The 21,559-nt window shown below is 41.5% G+C and overlaps 2 protein-coding genes across 2 annotated transcripts in view; both read left to right on the forward strand.

Moving 5' to 3' along the window:
- The first annotated feature begins 195 nt into the window (after nucleotides 1-195).
- Nucleotides 196-8,057, forward strand: QNG1 (Q-nucleotide N-glycosylase 1). The gene is given in 5 exon segments (XM_050912957.1): nucleotides 196-364; nucleotides 367-531; nucleotides 1,530-1,789; nucleotides 6,116-6,311; nucleotides 7,593-8,057. Coding segments are annotated over 5 exon segments (1,023 nt in total). The 3' UTR covers nucleotides 7,826-8,057.
- Nucleotides 8,058-10,215: 2,158 nt separating this feature from the next.
- KIF27 (kinesin family member 27) overlaps nucleotides 10,216-21,559 on the forward strand; it is a 29,242-nt gene continuing 17,898 nt past the window's right edge. The window contains exons 1-3 of the mRNA XM_050912948.1: nucleotides 10,216-10,513; nucleotides 12,602-12,802; nucleotides 14,127-15,085. Of these exons, the coding sequence (XP_050768905.1) occupies nucleotides 10,216-10,513; nucleotides 12,602-12,802; nucleotides 14,127-15,085 (1,458 nt within the window). The remainder of the gene's footprint in view (nucleotides 10,514-12,601; nucleotides 12,803-14,126; nucleotides 15,086-21,559) is intronic.

Raw genomic sequence — 21,559 nt, forward strand, 5'->3', positions numbered from 1 at the left:
GGCGAGGGCTACGCCGGAGACTAGCGGCGTGAGGCGCGCTGGGGCGCGGGCGGCGAGGCGGCCGGGAGGCCTGTTGGCGAGCCGTCTTGCCGTCGGTGCTCGGCGGGCTGGCCGGGAGCGGGCGGGGCGGGGACACGACGGCGGGGCTGGCCTTGAAAGCGTGCGTGTTTCCTGCCCGCAGAGAGGCGGCCGAGCATGGAGGAGTTCCCGTCCCCCCTGGAGTCCGCCAAGTTCATAGCTGGCAACAGCAAAGATGTCTCTGTGGACGAGGAGGGGGCGCGGCGGGTGGCGGAGAGTTTGTTTGACAAAGCCTCGGCGGCGGAGTTCGGGCTGGCGGGGTGGAAGAGCCTCCACGAGCTGAACCCCGGGCCGCCAGCCAGGAGGCGGTGGACTGGGTGTTCCTGGTGGACACCCTCAACTTCTCCTTCTGGTCCGAGCAGGAGGAGCAGAAGTACCTGGTGAAGTACAAGGGTAAAACGTACAGCGGCTACTGGTCCCTCTGCGCCGCCGTCAACAGGGCCCTTGACGACGGTTAGTGAGCGGCGGGGGCCAGGCCCGGCCTCGCCTCGCTTCGCCCGGCGGTCTGCGGGCCCCCGCTGAGCAGCCGGGCGGCCGGGGGGGGGGGGGCGTTAGAAACTGAGCGATGAGTATAAAATAAAGGCGCTACCTCAGAAACGGGAACCGTTTCTGCAAACTATTGCTTGCTCTTTTGGTAAACCTGTATGTGCCCGCCGTCCCGCAGAGCTTGGGGGAGGTAACTGGAAGTGCCTTAACAATACCTTGTACTGAAACTGCACAGCTTGTGGCTCTAATTGGGTTAGCTCTTTTCCATTAAAAAGACTTTAAGGAATGTCTGTCATCAGCTGTTCGTGACTTCTGTTATTTCACATATGTTCCTAAGATAAATTGCTTATTTCTATGACAAATGAGAAAATGAGGCTTAAATTGAGAATCCTCTGGACTAATCTAGTACCAAAGCGGCTCCAGTAAGTCTGAAACCCATATGCCTCCAAAACCAGTATTTTAGCACTCGCTCTTGTTGGTGTCATCAGAAAAAAATCTATTTGTAGGTATAGATGGAAGTTTTAATTAATTTCCTACATATTTGTTCATAAATTACGGGAAGGTTTGTGTTAAGATAATTTTTGTAAATGCAGAATGTGATTAGGAGCTAAGGGAAAACAGACTATACTAACTATATACTAACTACATTTGCCAGTGTGCTATGTAAACGCCACACTCAAAGATGAGAACTAGGCAGTTGGGAAAAATTACATATAAAAAGTAAGAAAGCTTCCATGGTTGCATGTTGGAAGTTCTTATCTGTAGAAGGAAGCACTGCGTGCAAACGCAAATTTAGTTTTAAGCAGCTATGTGAGCGCGGTTATCACTGAAAACTCAGTTGATTTTAAGAGTTGATGAACTCTTCGGATCTTACCGTATAAGTGCTCTCATCTGTAGCAGGCCGCTGCATTAGGTCTTAGGATATGTTATCATAGCCTAAACATCTTATTTTTACTTTTCTGAAGGAATACCTATTACCAGTGCATCATATTTTGCCACCATGACGCTTGACCAAGTTAGGCATGTATTTCGCTCTGACACAGAAGTGCCCATACCTTTGATTGAAGAAAGACATCAGGTGCTGAATGAAAGCGGAACAGTTCTGTTAGAGAAGTTTGGAGGCTCTTTCCTCACCTGTGTTAAAATGAGTGAGAAAAGTGCTCAGAAACTACTACGTCTAATACTGCAAAATTTTCCTTCTTACAGAGATGAAGCTGTATTTGAGGTAAGCTAGCTCTAACACTGAATTTCTTACGATAAGAATTTACTCCTTGCTGATTGTGACTTTAAAAGATAGCTCTTGGGTCGTCTCTGTAAATTTTTCTGAGAGGACAGGCAGTTTAGAATTGATCTAAGAATTGTGAATCGTTGGGTGTTTTAATCCAGGAAATGGAGGGTGAACAGAAACGTTTCTGTGGAACTCAGTGTATTTGAAAGTAAAATTCAAGGGAAATAAGAAGGAAAATTACTATTAATATTTTTATTTCAAATCAGTAAAGATACTGGTCTGTATAATGAAAGGAAAATCAGACTTTGAAGCAGTTGATCTTAATTATCTAAATTGCTGTGAGTCATAGACAGGGAAGAAGGTTTTTTTTAAATAATACTCTTGGACCACAATATACTTTTTTGTTTAGCTGGGGTAAAATTGCTGAGATTTCATTTCTCTATCAGTCTAAACATCTGAAAGCAAAATCACACAATTTATTAACAGTAAAAGAATCTTGATTGTCTTAAGTTCTTAACTAGTCAGGAGTGTATTCCTAATGACAAGAGTCACTTTTTTTCCCCAGAGGAGAGCCATTTTTTTTCACACGCTGTCTCTGTCTTCATCACTTTGTTGTAATTTATTTTTATATACTCCAAGTTCCCAATTAGATCATGAGTCCTTTGTACTCCTTACAAATGCATAATATTTGAGATAATTTCTGCCTGAAAAATCAGAGTCTTTTTTTTCCTTTTTTTTTTCCCTTGAATTTTACCAGCCCCCCTCCCCCCATTTCTCTTTCTTCTTTTACCTTGAGGATCTCCGCAGCTAATGAAGGAAATGAAACTCCAGTAGAATTGTGAAAATGTACAACTACTGGGAATCCACACTGTAACTGTGGTTGACTCAACAGGCGTTGCACAAGTGACTATAGGCCAGAAGTAATCCATACTTCTGTCAGGGTTGACAGTATACTGGAGCTTTTTGGAGCCATTCTCCTGAAAGAAACTGATGGGAAGTAAACAGAGACTATCTGGTATTTTCTGTGTTTCTAGTTTTGCCTGTACAGGCATGATCTTTATTTAGCATCAGTGACATATGTAGCTGCTCCTGTGCTCTGTTCAATCTGCAGTAGTATTCACCTGTTACATCATGATGTCCAAAAGACTTTATTCTAGTGACAGGGTAGCCTATACTAATAGTCTGTGCAGTCTTTTCAAGGTAACTCCCTGGAACACCAATCACTGGAGCTTTGAATCGATTGCATTTATGACTTAAATCTGCCCTTCAGTAGGTGGCATGATTTTATTTTCTTTTGTCTCCTGCTATTAAGTAAGATATGTTTCCATGAAAAATCAGAGGTTCTTCTAACCTTTGAAGGTGCTGGTTTAATTTATTGGGATTTTTTACATATAAAGTAATTTTTTTACTATTTTTGTGATCAAAAAAGAAATATTTTCCAAGTAAAGTGATAGACTATTTTCTTATCTTTTAGCGACTGTATTCATTGACGTAATGTCTTTCATGAGATGATGCTGAGTGCTTTATAAAGCAAGCCTCCCTAAAAGCAGCAGCAGACTACAGAATGAAAAGATGTTCCAAAAATGATCCCAGACCGTAAGCACTGACATAGTAGTAAAGCCTGTTGCATGAATATGGAAGCTGCTTTTCTGCTTTCACTAAGTAAGATGTGTATTTTGAAGGTGGGTGAAACAATGTAGACCTAGTTTACACCCTACTTGTTTAAAAAAGAAAATTTAAAAAAAAATCAGTGTTGGCACCTAATGCGAGGTGACATGGATCACATTATCAACATCATTTCTATGGCAGCAGGTTGAGTTCTCACAAGTAAGAATGTGCCTTCAATAAAGGGTTAGGAGGGAATTGAAAAAATGGTGACATATCCAATAGCAACCCAGTATTTTTCAGTAACTCTCCATAGTAGAAATATATATGATTATAAAATAAATTCTACAGTAGAGTCATGCTATCACAGACTCCTACAGTTCTCCTATGTTCTGACCTTCTAGAGGAACTTCTGAAATTAACACAATTCTTTGGCTGTATGTTTTTCCAAACACACAAAATATTTTTCATAATTACATGTTACTGAATGTGATTATAGGAATGGCCAATGTTCTTTTGCTTCTGAAAAGTGAATTGCAAACCAAAACCAAAATCCCTGAAACCTTTTTGTCCTTGGGTGGATAGTTCATATTTAGATGCTGTGCTGAATTTGAATCCTGACAGAAATTTAAATACTAGACTACGTTATACTCGCATATCGGGGTTTTCATGTTCTGACGTAGACACAGTGGAGTCCTTTCTGAGCTTCTAGTCATTGACGCTGCTTGTATTTATCTTTTATTTCCCATCACCTGGGACTGAGGTTGTAAAATCTCCTGATTGTCCTATTCTTTGCTTTTATTTTACTAGCCGTGCTGTCACATTTTGCTCTTTGCCAACACAATACTCCTTCTTTCTTTTAATATCAGTAGGTCATAATTAGTTATGTCTCTTGATACTGGCTCATTGTAGTGAAGAGGAGACACAAGTGTCCCTCTATGTGGTAGCTTTTCCTGGAAAGTGAGGGTGTTGCAGGAAAGAAAAGAAGCATAGTTGTATTGCCATCTGGTAAATTATTCCATTTTTGGACAAATTATACTATTTTTGAGACATAGTATCATCAACCTAATGCTTTCCTTGCTCTTTGTTGGAAAGAATGGTGGGAAAATTTACTAGAAATGCTTAATAGTCTTTTTCATATTGAGAATTTTACATAAACTTCAGAAGCTCTGTGCAGCATAAAAATTAAAAATAATTGAAACAATAAAATTATAAATTAATCTGCTCAATGACAAGTCCCAGACAGTATTTTTCTTCCAAATTGCAGCATGAAATGAGAAGTTCCATTTGAATTCTCCCTTCCTTTGCTGTTGCAAAATGGTGTGGTGCTGGAGACAATCAGTTCTTTACTGTATTGGAAAAATCTTAATGCTATATAAGAGCAATGTCCTTGGTTTCCATTAGCTTTGGGGCAGTTGGAGCTATGATGGGATTTGGTCTATTAATTATTTACTTCCTGTTGTGATGCTTCAAGTGGTGTTTTGTTATTTAACATACAAAATTGTGTATGTTCTCTAGAAGTAAGTTTGTGCATCTATGTCAAGTATAGAATGAAGCACAGGGAAAGGAGGAGTTTTCAGCATGTTTCCAGAAGTTTTTCTATGAAATGTAGTTGGACATCTTGTTCTCAGTGTTTTTGGAGGATAGCATTTAATGACAAAAAATATGGTTGGCTCTCAGGAATAGTTGTAGCATCTTGGCAATAAAGTAAAATTAAATTAGCTTAAAAAATGCCATTTGTAAATTGTGATGTTAAGGGTGGCAGAATAAAACTGGAAATAAGTCAAATCCCGACCTACTTGTGTTTCAGATTAGCCATTCCAGTTACATATTGTTGTTTAGCACACATTGTCAAAAGTCAAAAATCTCTTCTAGCTATAAAGAGAGGAAAAAACCACAACCCACTAATACCTTTTTTCTTAAAGATGCAGATTTATATTCACACATTGTGTTCATCATAGAGTGAAAACCTCAACAGCATACAGATTGTAGCATATCTTTCGTTTTCCCCCTTGTGAGTAGTCACAAAATCATGTAAATCTTTGCAGGATTAGCACTAGCAAAAAAGTTCATGACAAAAATAGAACCATGCATAGTATGTAAGAAAATACCGTATTTGTGAATACACCTTCTACTGGAATGAATTTTCTTCTCTCCTGTTTAACTAGCAAGATACACTACACAACACAGAGGAGCATTCATTAAAGTTTTCACTAGAATTTTATTTCCTTAACATTATGGATAAATTGATTAACGAAATGTTTTAATTGTCAAATCTAATACATGCCTTTTATGCTTCTGTCCTTGAAATAAAAGGTTGGATGAACTCTAGGGTTTCTGAAAGAATTAATGTTTGCTGGACTTCAACTACAGTGTTTGCCAAGTGGAAGTAAACCAACATTAAAGTGTTCTGAGGTCCAAGCGAAATCTAAACAGTTTTTATTCCACTGCAGTGACTTCTATTATGTTTTTCTTTTATTTCAATTTATTTATGAGCATTCCACAATACTTGTTTGTGGTTCAATATTGTTTAGATTTTAAGGTGTTTGAGTGTTGCACTTTTATTCTGTTTTAGTTAACTTATATGTTTGCTTAACCAAATGATAGTTTATGTTTCATAGAACAATGTAACTCTTACCTGTCTCTCTCTGTACATATCATTTGCTGTATTTATTGATGTTTCAGGCACTTAAATAATTCATAAATTTCTTTCGTCAGAAAAAAAAGGTCTCTTTCTACAAACGGGCACAAATACTTGTGGCTGATACATGGAGTGTGTTAGAAGGCAAAGGAGATGGCTCTTTTGATGACATTTCTAGTCTGACTATATTTGCCGACTACAGAATTCCTCAAGTTCTTGTTCACTTAAAAGCAATGAAGTATTCTGAAGAACTAATGAAGAAACTACGTGAAGGTTTGTTCCTCCCTTACTGATATCAAGTAGTCTTACCTCTTGACATTGTAGACTAAAGCTACTTTTAAAATGTAATGTTTTGTCCGTGTAAGGGTTATGTGTAATTTTTTTTTTTTTTTTTTTGCTCCAGGGAGCAGGGACTTCTTATGTAGTGATGAGGTAACAGGAAGGAACTTTAACAATGATCTTGAATGAGAGCTTAAGGTTATGTTCTTATAAAGATTTAACTGTTCCTTGGATTAAACACTGGTAAGGGAAGGATTAAAGAGACTCTAAGCCAGTTGATCTCTGAGTTTCTGAAGGGCTGCTGGTGCCAAAACCACTTCTCAGCATGAGTACAGTTGTGATTTTTGAGGTTTGGATAAAAGAAGCAACGATTTCTTCATTAATTCAAAGATGATGTGAAAGCAGGGGGCTTCCTCTTTATCTGTACTGAACTTCTAGTGACAAGCAAGGTAATATTATAAGCATTCATTAAAAAAAAAAAAGATTGCTTTAAATGAAGTTAATTGCATAAGACTAGAGTCTCATTTTTAAGCATAGTTCCATCTTCCAGTACTTACTCACTATGAACTTCAGTGAATAAAAACATAAACCAATCCCTTTTCCACTGTAAAGAGACTGTATTTAGAGGTAGGACTGCTATTACGCAATTTTAAAGTTACACAGCAAGATAAACAGATAAATGCAATCGTCCATGGATCTTAACAGAATGGCCATATATATGCGCCTATAGATATATCTATATTAAATAGATCATGTAGACAATTTGTCTTTTCCAGGAATCCTAATAAGGACATTCCCATCCAAGTCATTTAAACAAATGGGTCTCTTTACATTTTTATATATGTAGTTTTTTTGGTGGTTTTTTTGTTGTTGGGGGTTTTTTTTGTTTTTAAATTTTTAAATCTTAGAGTTCTCCTGGCAGAAAATGCACTGTCTCAGAATTGCGTTAGACTATCCTTTTTGTCTCCACAAGCAAAGAAATAGTCATATAATGTGCAGTATAACCCAAAGACCTGTTCTTTTCTTAAACCACTTTCTTAGAATACAGGATGTTGTTTTAATTGAATGAGAGGTAAACTTAGAAGTGCATATGGTACAATTAAAGTAATCATTAGAGAATGTATGGCAGCATTGTTAGCAGTTGTAGTGTAAGTCATGCAAACTGCAGTCCTGGAACAGAATAAATGTGGAGGGGGAAGAAAAAAGCAAATGCGGGCCGTCCTGGGGCTTCTGTCTCTTGAACACAACTGGATTGCTGTCTCTTGTGTCCTGCAGGAACAATTTTCCAATCTGGAGATAAAGAGGAGGTGGAGATCCGTGGCTGTTCTATTTGGTGTTGTGCATTGATTTGTAAGCACCTGCTGGAGCTCTACGAGAAGAAGGGTCAGGACATGCGTGAGAAGATCAATGCGGTTTTACTTGATTATCATCTTTGGGACTACGCCAGAGATCATAGGGAAGAGATGAAAGATATTCCGTTTCACCGAGTGCGGTGCATTTATTACTAAGTCCAGACTGACAGCTGTTGTATTGATGCATTATCTTTTGAATTGCAGTTACTCTTTTCATACGGTGGTTTGTCGTATACTAATTTGGAACTGGCTAAATCAAGTGCTCATTTTCTGATGATGTATTAACAACTTGCTTTTTTCCCCTCTGAATCTTTCACTTGCTGCGACTGGAGTTAATAGTGTAAACTTTGCTGGACAATCCGTGTTAATACAGGGTTTATTACTCCTGCTTTGAGTTCCCTATTTGTGTACATACGTGTGTTTGCACACAAGAGTGCGGAGCGTGGGCAAACGCCGGCGTGAGCCCCGCCGGGGGAGGCGGGGGGGGGGGGGGACGGCGAGGGGCTCCCTGCTCGCCGCGGGGGAGCGCTTGGGGCGGCGGCGGCGTGCTCCGGCCTGCCGCTTCCCCGCTCTCCTCCCGCCGCCGGGGGGCGCTGTGGGCGGCGGGGCGCGCGGCGGCGCCGCTCTGCCGCGGGGGCCGCCGCCGGGCGTTGCCGCCGTTGCCTAGCGAGGCGCCGTAAACAACGGCGAGAGACCGGCCGCCGCCGCCGCCCCGGCTGGCTTCGCCGCGGCCTGCCGCCCTCCCTGCCGCGCCCCTCCGCCCGGGCCGGCGGCGCGGTGCGGGAGCCGCGGGACGGCGGGCCGCGCCGGAGCCCTAAGCGGGGCTCCGCGGCCTCGCCACCCTGGGCGCCTGGATTCCGCGGCCCCGGGCGGCTCCCGAGACCCAGGCGTGATCCCGTTCCCGGCTCCTGTCTCTCAGGTTTGGAGTAAAGGGTGCACTTCGAGACACGGCAAACATGGAAAATGTACTGGCCCCCTCGCAAAATACCCCTGCCAGCAAAAAGCCTTCCAGTATATTTGCTCCTGCTTTCTGGCAGCCAAGAGCATACGGTGTATCAACACCAGAGTATTTCTGTAGCTTTGGCATACACCTATTTCATATTCCCACATTCTTTTATGAAAAAGTGAATAGGATTTCCCTTTTTTTTTTTCCCTCCTCTTGACTTTGTTTTTTTTTTTTTTAAACATAATTTTAAAAGGGAGGGGGAATGTCACCACTTTAAAGCAGTACTTGCTAGGGGATAAAAATAATGCACCTGGATAAATAAAAACAGAAATAGATTGAAATGTGTTTTGAATCTGTAGTTAGTAAGTTTATATAGCTGTTTCTGATCGCCATGTCCTTTATGATACGAGTCTGATTTCAGTCTCATGCTTTGCTTATTTGTTTTACTTTGCTCAGTTAATAAAATGGGGTTTTTCTTTTTTCAACTTCAGATAGTTTCTCAGCTCTGGATGGCCAAGTTCTCAAACTAAATGGAATGCAAAAACTCTTCTCTTTGCAGCCACAAGACAACAACTGTTTAAAGCTGTTTGTTTTCAACAAACTTGAATTTTAGGGGCTTACCTGATGAGTTCTGCCAGTTTGGTAATACGGCTTTCTTAACGGCAATGTGTGGGAGTTCAGCAAGCAGGAAGTTCAACAAACTTTCCCTTGCACTGCAAAGATTCTTAGAATTAGCAGGAAAAAAAAAAAAGTGTTTGGAATCCAGCAGTACCTGTGAGGGGTTTTGAATGTTCATGAAAGACAGTTGTAAAGAAAGGCTATTCTTTGATATTTATAGTTGTGCTACTGTACAGTGCTTATGTTGTAAGAATGAATACACAGGGAGCAGTATAAGGAACCATGGTTGCTAAGATATGTAATTAATAAAAAATAATTACATACGTGCTTAAAGATGCAGAATAAAATCAGAGGAATGTTTTATGTGTAGTAATTAGATACATTTAAAATCACATCTCCTTTGTAGGCAACACCACTGTTTTCTCTGTGCTTGTCGAGTTACAAATGCTTGGCGCTTCATAAGTGGAAGAAGGTTTTAAAACACACGTGTGTGTATCCATATAACTTTTGGAGAAAAAGGTTTTGTTTGACTGATTTATGTTGCCTATGCAGCATGAATGCAGGAATAGGAAAATGAGAGGGTTCATTGTAAGCATATGCTTTATCAACAGCTCTTACGATATTGTTGCTTCAGATGGCTGCGTTATGTTCAAATAGAAAATCCAGCAACTTTGAGACTTAAGGTTAAGTCTGCTAGCTTGGAAATTAATAGAGGTAAAATTACTTTATGAATTGATTTAACAGTTATTAATATAGCTGGCTTTATATCGGGTAGTTTTCAAGAGTGTAATGGTGCTTACGTATTCTTTAGGAAATGTCAACTTTCTCCTTCAGCAGGAAATTAATTCTTATTTATTATATAATGTGGAAAACTTTTTTTCTTAGTTGCAGAAAACTGTGGATGAGGTGAACACAGGAGTGGTAACAGATTTCTTGTTGACTATGTGAATACCGAGTGGGGAGCACAGGGATGGAGTCTGGCATGGAGGAGATCCCAGTTAAAGTTGCAGTTCGAATCAGACCTCTGCTTTCCAAAGAAGTACTTCATAACCACCAAGTGTGTGTGAGATTAGTCCCAAACACACAACAAATTATCATTGGGAAGGACCGTGTCTTTACTTTCGATTTTGTATTTGGCAAACACTCAACCCAAGAAGAAGTTTATACTGTTTGCATTAAGCCTCTTCTAGTGTCTTTGACTGAGGGATACAATGCTACAGTGTTTGCATATGGACAGACAGGTTCTGGGAAGACTTACACCATCGGAGGTGGCCACATTGGTAGGTTGTAGAAAGTCTGGGGGTTTTTTAAACTGATGAACAGTGTATTTGTGCAAGTTAAATATTTAATACATAGCAGATGATGCTGCAGAATTTTTAAGGGCTAATGAAAAAAGGTGTAGTAAAAAAAAATACTTCCAAAGTTTATGTGATAATTAAACTGTTCTAAAAACAAATTCTCCATAAACTAGGCTATACCAAAAATATCTAAGAAAAAAACAATTTATAAAGTGCTCTTTCTCATTCCCCATTTTAACATGCAACTTAAACTAGAATTTCTTCCGGAAAGGAGGTGTTTTGGAGATTCTTGCTACATTTATCTTAGCTTGAAAATGTCTGCTTTGGGCAATTAATTGTTTGCTTGCTCACTCTGCTTTTTTTTTTTTGAGACACATTTCTATCACATCATAGAAATTTATGGTTTAAGTGTTCCAAATGGATATAAATAGATTATTCTAAATATTTGTAGGTATTAAAATCTTCCTTTTGTTTAGAATCATGGAATCATAGAATCGTTCAGATTGGAAAAGACCTTTAAGGTCATCAAGTCCAGCTGTTAACCTAACACTGCCAAGTCCACCACTAAACCATGTCCCTAAGTGCCACATCTACATGTCTTTTAAATACTTCCAGTGACGATGACTCAACCACTTCCCTGGGCAGCCTGTTCCAATGCTTGACAACCCTTTCAGTGAAGACATTTTTCCTAATATCCAATCTAAATGTCCCCTGATGCAACTTGAGGCCGTTTCCTCTCATCCTATCGCTTGTTATTTGGGAAAAGAGACCAACACCCACCTCGCTACAACCTCCTTTCAGGTAGTTGTAGAGAGCGATAAGGTCTCCCCTCAGCCTCCTTTTCTCCAGGCTAAACAATCCCAGTTCCCTCAGCCGCTCCTCATAAGACTTGTTCTCTAGACCCTTCAGCAGCTTCATTGCTCTTCTTTGGACACACTCCAGCACCTCAATGTCTTTCTTGTAGTGAGGGGCCTAAAACTGAACACAGTATTCAAGCTGTGGCCTCACCAGTGCCAAGTACAGGGAGACGATCGCTTCCCTAGTCCCACATAGTGCTGGCCACACTATTTCTGATACAAGCCAGGATGCTACTTGCTGCCTTGGCCACCTGGGCACACTGCCGGCTCATCTTCAGCCGGCTGTCAACCAACACCTCCAGGTCCTTTTCCGCCAGGCAGCTTTCCAGCCACTCTTCCCCAAGCCTGTAGTGTTGCCTGGGTTGTTGTGACCCAAGTGCAGGACCCGGCACTTAGCCTTGTTGAACCTCATAGAGTTGGCCTCTTAATTCTGCTTACTGTTACAACTTCACTTGTCTTTCCTCTACTAGTAGTTATTTAATGTTCTTGTAAGTACCATTGCTAGCCAAATTCTTTAGGTAGTGGATGTCACAATCTAAGGCTGTTCATAGCTCAGCAATTTTAGTTTTATATGTGTGATTACTAAATACATAGTTAGATGTGAGCAACCCTTTATTTTTTTGGTAAACAAGATTCTTGGTATCCTCTCATAGACAAACAGTTAGTTTCCATATTCTTGAATAAAGAGCACAAATTATTTATGGAAGCATTGTCCTATGCTGAATATTAAAAAAAATAAAAACAGAGTTTGGCATTAGTGTTCCATATCTACTTTGAAAAAATAGGAAATTACTGTAAATGTTGGTCATAAATCTTCTCTCACCAAGTTACTAATGGTCTTTGCTGTATTTAAGTGGAATTTATAATTTCTCAAACCCTTGCAATGTCGTTGCCAACCATAACGAGTAGGAATAAAGAAGAGATCTATACTCTGAGGAGTATAGATTTAAAGTAGACTCCATATTTTTCATTACTTTTGTGACTATAACATTATGTAATTTAGAACTTAACTTTGAATCCTATTAATAGATGCAAACAAATATTCTGAACACCAGAAAAACACATATTTACAAAAATCCTTGGGAACACTGAGCTCTCAGATTCCTTAGTATATTGAGTAGCAAATCTCACAGACTTCTCTCAATCTTCAGTCTTTGTAATTTATGTGGCAGAATGACTGCAAGCTTCTGTGACATCTTTGCTTATATTTTAGCATCAGTTGCAGAAGATGAAAAGGGCATAATCCCACGGGCTATTCAGGAATTATTTCAGCATATTTCTGAAAACCGTAACATTAACTTCCATGTGAAAGTATCTTATATAGAGGTTTACAAGGAAGAACTTCGAGATTTATTAGAGTTGGAGACCTCTGTGAAAGAATTACATATCCGAGAAGATGAAAAGGGAAATACAGGTAGGATTTCAGCTCTAAAATTTGGTGTATCGGGTTTCAGTTGTGTGCCCAAGTTATACTTGCCTTTTCTTGAAAGAGCTTATTCACTACTAATACTAGAAAAAAGTTAAATTTTCAGAATATAAACTCAGTTTAGCTGATTTGAAGCAGTTTTGGGTTTAGATGCCTGTGAACGATATAGATGTTCCATCAGAAATGGCAACAAATGATAAAGTAGAAATACAGTTATTGCTTCCACATTCTGTCTAGAAACACAATAGTGTATGATTATTCTCTTGAATAAGTATTTTAAGGTTAAACCTTTGCTTCTCCCTTCAAAATTATAATTGTTAAGCCACTTATGCTGTAAATATCTGCCCCCCTTTCACTAGGAAATGAGTGGAAGAGAACATTTCATTAAGAGTAGCATCTGAGATTTTTTGGAGGCTTTGAAATTAACACTTATCCCATAGTTCTCCTGTCCACTCCATGAAAATGCTAGAAGAATCCCCAGCAGAGATATTTTATTCTGAAACTGTATAATCTGTTTTTTTTTTTTCTTTTTTCTTTATATTCTAATTGTGTATCCTCTGATACTGATATACTGTTGTATTGAGCTGGCATGGTTTTCTTGTCTGTAGCTGGAATTTAGCACAAATCTTGCAGACAATATCATTGCTTCATAAGGATCCCATAATATATTTTGAACTCTTTCTCTTCTTCAGTACAGTTCGAGTCAGCTTCAGTAGATTCTGCTAGGACATTTTCCATCCTTCATTAAAACAAAGGACAAAAAATATGCTTGGTAGGAGTACTTGGTAGAAGTACACTTTCACATTATTAGATTACTAATAGATACCTGTCCAAAAGGCCCAACGGCCTGAGCTATATAGAATAGAAATTCTGTTCTTACCATAGGCTAGGAATCATTTCTACTGCAAACTTTTTTATTTTTAGTCTTTTTTTTTTTTTTTAAAACTGGCAAAATATCCTTTGAGCTAACTTTGCTCATATTTTTTCTAGATAGCACTAGATTGCAAATTGCATATGGCAATGTGTAAATGAGTAAAGCTATGTATTTCATTTAAGATATCGTTTCAAATGCTATGACACAATACACCTATATATTAAATATCTGCAGGTTTCAAATGTGTTGTACCTCATGCTTTTCACATATTGATGTTTTATTTTTCTATAGCTATATGCTATGACCTCATAATAATGCAGGCTTGTATGTTTTCTAATATGTGTTTATAGTTTGATTATTCCTAATTGCTGCAAACATTTGCTGAAGAGTTTAGAATTAATTGAATTATTCTTACTTTCTTTGGTTTGGTGTTTGAAGTGATTGTCGGTGCTAAGGAATTCCAAGTAGAATGTGCAGATGAAGTGATAAGCCTGTTGGAAAGTGGCAATGCAGCTCGTCACACAGGCACAACACAAATGAATGAGCACTCTAGTCGATCTCACGCCATTTTTACCATCAGTATTTGTCAGAAACAGTCTGCAGAGTCTCAAAAAAATACTGATGCTGCACAGGATTCATCTTGGAAATCAGTCCAGATGATTGCTTCGAAGTTTCATTTTGTCGATTTGGCAGGCTCAGAGAGGGTGACAAAGACTGGAAATACTGGTGAACGCTTCAAAGAATCAATTCAGATCAATAGTGGTCTGTTGGCCTTGGGAAATGTCATCAGTGCCCTTGGAGACCCAAAAAGGAAAAGTGTACATATTCCATATAGGGATGCTAAAATCACTCGTATTCTGAAAGACTCCCTTGGAGGAAATGCCAAGACTGTCATGATAACGTGTATAAGTCCATCCTCATCAGACTTTGATGAATCTTTAAATTCCCTCAAATATGCCAACAGAGCCAAAAACATTAGAAATAAACCAGTTGTAAATTACAACCCTGATCAAGACCGGATTGATGAAATGGAACTTGAAATCAGATTGCTTCGAGAAGCTTTGCAGAACCAGCAAGTCAGTAATCAGTGTTCACACAACTTAAATCAAGAAAGAACTCGTATCAGTTCACTTGAGGAGCAGCTCACCCGGCTTCAGGTTCAATGTGTCAGTTATAGAAATTGTGTAGATGAAGCCTTCCCATTTCTGGTTGATTTGAATGATGATGTTAGCTTAAGAAGAAGTCAGCGGGACAGGTTGCAGAGCTGGATCACTATGGTACAGGAAGTAAGGAAGGAAGCTCTCACCATGCAGGAAAGTGACACAGGGATGGGGACCAGCCAAGAGCCACATCACATCACAATTCTTCAGCTAAAGAGGGAACTAAAGAAATGCCAGGTATTTAATTATAAGTTGATTATTTAAATAACTATGTGAAAGAGCAGTCTGCTAAAACTTGAATTCAATTTCGAAAGATGGAAAACTGTTACACTTACTTGTATTTAATTTGACAATTTAATTCACAATCGTGTATAACTTTGTTTGTCTAGTCCCTGGGACATAGCTTTATTTTAATGGGTGATTGAATAGACAATTGTCTTAATCATGATAGAGATAAGTAAAGTAATGTTGTGTTTTGGCTAGTCAGTTTCAAGGTGATTCTGTGAGGCTGAGCTGTTTTATCTGTTAGATTTTTTGTTTTCAGCTATGCTAGTGTGCTAGGTCTGGCTGGGATGCAGTTAATTTTCTTCATAGCAGCTCATAGGGTGCTGTTTTAGATTTGTGACCAATACAATGCTGGTAACACACTAATGTTTTAGGTCTTCCTGAGCAGTGTTTGCACAGCATCAGGCCTTCTCTGTTTCTGCCTCTGTCCCCCAATGAATAGATTGGGGGGTGCACAAAAGGTTGGGGACACACAAACACACACAACCAAGCAGATGACCTGAACTAACCAAAGAGATATTTCATGCCATATAACATCTTGCTCAGCAATTAAAAGGGAGAGTAGGAGGTTTAGGAAGGTTAGCTGTATTTTGCCTGGGAACTGGCTGGGCATCAGACAGCCTTGGGAGGTGGTGAGTGATTGCCTTTTCATCATTTGTTTTGTGTTATTTTCTATCTCTCTTCTTCCACTTCACCTTTACTTACTGAACAATTTCTATCTCGACCTACAAGTTTTCTTGCTTTTACTCTTCCTTTGGTCTTCTCCCATCCCGCTGGGGTTGGGGGCGGGGAAGTGAGTAAGCAGCTGTGTGTGCTTAGCTGCCTACTGGGGTTAACCCACAACAGTCCTTTTTGGCACCCAACATGCAGTTCAAGGCCTTCAAGATAATAACAGATTTGATTAGAGTGTGCTAGATTAAACTTCTAGCTGTTATACCTGTTTAGTTAAGTTGTTATTTGAGTGGCTGTTGCAGATCATGATGCTGGCATATTTACTTCGGGTGCTGCCTTACATGTTTCCTCAAATATGCTGATGCTTGATTCCTTTCTAGCTGTACAACAGACTCCAAGAATCATTAATGACTGCTTTCAGATTTTGCTGTTTAGTGTGTTATCACTTTGTTTTCCTTTGCTTGGGAGAGCTATGATAAAACCACTGGCCTTCAGCCTAATCTGGTATTTTGTCTTACATTGTTGGTGTCCCAGTACTCCAAGAACCACCTCAGGGACAAAACCAGCAACTATGCATTTCCCCTCTTCTCCTCCGGGAGACATTTTGTGGAGAGAGGAAAGAATGGCACCTATCCCTTCCTCTCCTCCAGGATAGGTTTTTATAGCCTTGATGTAATGACTTCTCAGTTCCTTCAATATCCTCGTGTAATCAGACTGTTCATACTGGTGTGTGTTGTGATCCTGATTTTGATTATTCTTCATAGGGTTAAACAACTGATTGCGGATGTCACACAGGAACATGCTCTAAGGCGATTGATCCCTGGGATGGCAGGGTGTATGGGAGGAGTTAGGCAGGTGCGTAGGGTCATTATTGCCTCGGATAGCTTGGGATTTCATGCCTGAACAGGCTTGTAAACCCATCAAACTAATACACCTTTTGAAAGAGGGGAGGTGAAACACAGTGACTTCTGAAGTTGTGTTGGGACCTGGCCCATGCCTATCAAGCCACTGTCCAGTGCCCTCAGAGATGCAAGAGGGTGTCCCGATCTAAGAGCCCACAAACGGGCACTGAGAAGGTCTCTTGCTCTGAGGCCACACAAACGGACACTAAACCAGAGACCGAACCCTCAACTGTAATAGTTGCTCCTGTAGTGAAGAAGAAACAGTGGAAGCAGAGGTCAACTCAGTAAGAGAAGCAGCAGGTCCTCCTGAGAGGAGGAGAGAGGAAGAATCAGAAGAGGCAGCCTATTCTGCAGCAGGACAGGGGAGGAAAGAGATAGAAATTGTAAGAGGCAGAAACTACCCGGTCCCTATCCATGACCAAGCTGCAAGATAGGCGGAAAGATTTCATCTGTCAGCAAGATGAGTGAATTGCTACTGGTTGCTCCAGTGCTGGGATAGTGGGGCTAACAGTCTGGAACTAGACGGTGGGGAAGCACAGCAGCTGGGGTCCATTGCTAGGGACTGTGGGATTGACAGAGGGATCAGAAGAGGGGCAGCTACCTACAGCCTCCAGAGGTGCCTCTTATCAAGCATGAAGACAAGGTACCCTCTTAAGGAAGATATTGTAACCCAGTGAGGCAAGTGGACTACCACAGAGGAAGGTATCTAGTGTCTGAGGGAATTAGTGGTGGTGGAGGTGGTCTACAGTGACACGGACAATAGTCATGCCCCCAAAGATCCGAATGATATACAGTGCACATGATCTGTATGGCAGAAGTCTGTACAGAGTGCACCGACGTCATGCTCCAGCAACCTAGCAGTGATGGATTGGGCTGACATTGAGGCACCAACTTTGTATAGACTGGTCTGCCAGCTCCAGGAATTCAAAGAGAATCTCTGTTTCCCCTCCCTGCTGTGGGCCTGCATCTCAGCTGTGGAAAGACAGTTCCACAAGGTCCGGCAACTCGAAGAGAATGTGAATTATCTCTCTCCCTCCTTGCCCCTGCAGGCCAGCATCTCAGCTACCACGATGTGGCCTTTCTCTGCTCAAAGGAAATAAAACCATGGACACATGCCTCGTGCCACCCTGTGGTTCTATCTGCGTGACTGTGGGGAGGATATGAGGAAGTGGGACGATGCACCTACCTTGGTCCTAGAAGTCTGTGTACATGAATTGTGGGAAAAAGCAGTGGTTAAAAAGGGTCCTTCCAGGAAGATTACCACTCCGGTTGCTGTCGAGCAATTCCCGAGATGCAGTAGATGGGCTGAGGACCCCTCTCCTCTTTCTGATACTGATCCAATGGACTTAAGTCCATTGTTTGAACACCACGCCTTCTACCATGGAAGGACCATGCTGGTCTGTAGTAGGATCACACCTGTGAATAGTCCTTGTAGCATAGCTTGGGCAACAGAGACAGACATGGGCTCCTTTCATGGTGTAAAGACTTCTGGTTTGCAATTACAGGAGTCAGGTAGTGAATGCTCTAATTGGGAATAGGGAGGCCCTCCCTCTGGCCAAGCGGAGGAAAGGGACGATTGGATATACTTTGGTTTTGGTGGACACAGGTGCACAGTGTACCCTAATGCCATCAGGATACAAGGAGGCAGAACACATCTGGGTTTCTGGAGTGACAGGGAGATCCCAATTGTTGTCTGTGTTAGAAGCTGAGGTGAGCCTAACAGGAAACAAGTGGCTGAAACATCCTATTGTCACCAGTCCAGAGGCCCCATATATCCTTGCCGTTGACTCTCTCAACAGGGCAAAGCCCCAGAAAGCTTGCAATGCATTGATGACATCACTGTGTGGGGCAACACAGCTGAGGAAGTGTTTGAGAAAGGGAAAAGAAAATCCAGATTCTTCTGAAAGCTGGTTTTGCCATAAAACAAAACGAGGTCAAAGGACCTTTACGAGAAATCTAGTTTTTGGCAATAAAATGGCAAGATGGGTGTCATCACACCCTAGCAGATGTGATCAACAAGATAACAGCCATGTCCCCACTAGTTAACAAAAAGGAAACCCAGGCATTCCTAGGCATTGTGGGATTCTGGAGAATGCATATTGCAGGTTATAGTCAACTTGTAAGTCCTCTCTATCGAGTGACCTGAAAGAAGAACTATTTCAACTGGGTCCCCCAGCAGCAACAAGCATTTGAACAGATCAGTCAGGAAATTGTTCGTGTGTTAGCCCTTGGGCCAGTCCAGACAGGACCAAGTGTGAGAAATGCGCTTTACGCTGCTGCCAGGGAGCATGGCCTCAGCTGCAGCCTCTGGCAGAAAGCACCTGGAGAGATCCAGGGTCGACTTCAAGGGTTTTGGAGCTGTGGGTATAGAGGATCCGAGGCCCATTACACCCCAACTGAAAAGGAGATACTAGCAGCATATGAAGGGGTCCAAGACGCTTCAGAAATAGTTCATACTGAAGCTCAGCTTCCCTTGGCACCACAATTGTCTGTACTACATTGGATGTTCAGAGGAAACATCCCCTCTATTCATCATGCAACTAATGCTACATGGAGTAAGTGGGTAGTGCTAATCACACCGTGGGCCTGGATGGGGAGTTCCAACTGCCCTGGAATCCTGGAAGAGATCATGGGCTGGCCAGAAAGCAGAGACTTCAGAGCACAGCCCAGGGAAGTGACTCAAGCCGAACAGGCCCCACTGTATAATAAATTACCAGAAAATGAGAAACAATATGCTCTGTTTCCTGATGGTCGTGTCATATTGTGGGAAACCATTGGAGGTGGAAAACTGCTGTGTGAAGTCCCCCATGACAAGTTGCAGAAATTGCTGAAGGGAAAGGTGAATCGAGTCAATGTGCAGAAGTAAAAGCCATCCAGCTGGCCCTAGATATTGCGGAACAAGAAAAGTGGACAGTACGGTACCCATACCACCACCTGAAACACCATATGGTACGCATACCACTGCCTGAAACACTGTCCTGGGCCTCGAAAAGCAAGTTATGTGGTGACATGGCACCCCAGGAAGCATTGAGTCAGACAATGGGACTCATTTCTGAAACAATCTCATAAGTACTTGACCAAGAAATATGGCATTGATTGGGTGTATCACATTCCCTATCACGCACCAGCCTCCGGAAAGATTGAACGATACAATGGACTTTTAAAGACTGTACTGAAAGCAATGGGCACTGGGACGTGTCAGCAGTGGGATGCAAATTTAGCAGAAGCTACTTGGCTAATTAATACCGGAGGATTAGCTAAGCCACCTGGACCTGCCCAAACAAAAACCGTATGTATTGTAGGAGGAGATAAGGTCCCTGTAGTGCGTGTAGAGAACTAGCTGGGAAAGACAGCATGGGTTGTTCCTCCCTTGGGAAAAGGCAAAGCTGTTTGTGGGGCTGCTTTTGCTCAAGGACCCAGATACACTTGGTGGCTAATGCAGGAGGATGGGGAAATCTGACATGTACCTCAAGAGATTTAACCTTGGGGGAAAATAACCCATGATCTGAGTTGTATATTTTAGAAAGTACTACAGCAGGAATCACCTAAACCAACAGAGAGCAAGCCTCGCAAAAAGCCAGCCAAGTGCAGCAGTGACCCAGCCTGAGCTGGTTTTGATGTCCAGTAACTCAACACAACATGCCTCTCCTGTCCTGAGTGAGCACCATAACAGACAGAACCCAAGTCATGGAGTAAAGGAATTCAGTGGACATTTGAGGAACATTTTATGAGTATTTTACAGGGATGGCCCATAGACTAAGGGAATGATATCTCTGTATAAATTAAAGGACGAGAAGGGAGGAATGGTTAATGAGGTTGTATTGGATAGTGTGGGAATTGAGCATGACATAAGTACTATGGAATATGGAGTGGAGATTGTACTGGGTCTGGCTGGGATGGAGATAATTTTCTTCATAGCAGCTCATAGGGTGCTGTGTTTTAGATTTGTGACCAATACAATGCTGATAACACACCAATGTTTAGGTTCACAGTGTTTGCACAGTGTCAAGGCTGTCTCTTTTTCTCCCTCTGCCACCCCCGGTGAATAGATTAGGGGGTGCACCCAGGGGTGGGGCGGGGCACAACCAGGCAGATGACCCGAACAAACCAAAGAGATTTTTCATGCCGTATGACATGCTCAGCAATAAAAAGGGAGAGGAGGAGGGCTTAGGTACATTAGCTGTCTTTTGCCCAGGAGCTGGCTGGGCATCAGTCTTCCTGTGAGTGATTGGTTTTGCATCCTGAGGCGGTGAGTGATTGGTTTTGCATTAATTGCCTTTGCATTACTTGTCTTGTTTTCTTTCTCTCTTCTTCCACTTCACTTACTGAACAATTTCTATCTCAACCCACAAGTTTTCTTGCCTTTACTCTTTGTGCTGGTTTTGGCTGGGGTAGAGTTAATTTTCTTCATAGTAGCTAGTATGGGGCTATGTTTTGGATTTGTGCTGAAAACAGTGTTGATAATACAGGGGTGTTTTCGTTATTGCTGAGCAGTGCTTACAGAGTCAAGGCCTTTTCTGCTTCTCACACCACCCCACCAGCGAGTCGGCTGGGGGTGCACAAGAAATTGGGACACAGCTGGGACAGCTGACCCCAATTGACCAAAGGGATATTCCAGACCATATGACGTCATGCTCAGCATAAAGCTGAGGGAAGAAGGAAGGGGGGGACGTTTGGAGTGATGGCATTTGTCTTCCCAAGTAACAGTTACGTGTGATGGAGCCCTGCTTTCCTGGAGATGGCTGAACACCTGCCTGCCGATGGGAAGTGGTGAATGAATTCCTTGTTTCGCTTTGCTTGCGTGCGCGTCTTTTGCTTTACTTATTAAACTGTCTTTATCTCAACCCATGAG

This window comes from Gymnogyps californianus, chromosome Z, assembly GCF_018139145.2.
Source record: "Gymnogyps californianus isolate 813 chromosome Z, ASM1813914v2, whole genome shotgun sequence".
Lineage (NCBI taxonomy): Eukaryota > Metazoa > Chordata > Aves > Accipitriformes > Cathartidae > Gymnogyps > Gymnogyps californianus.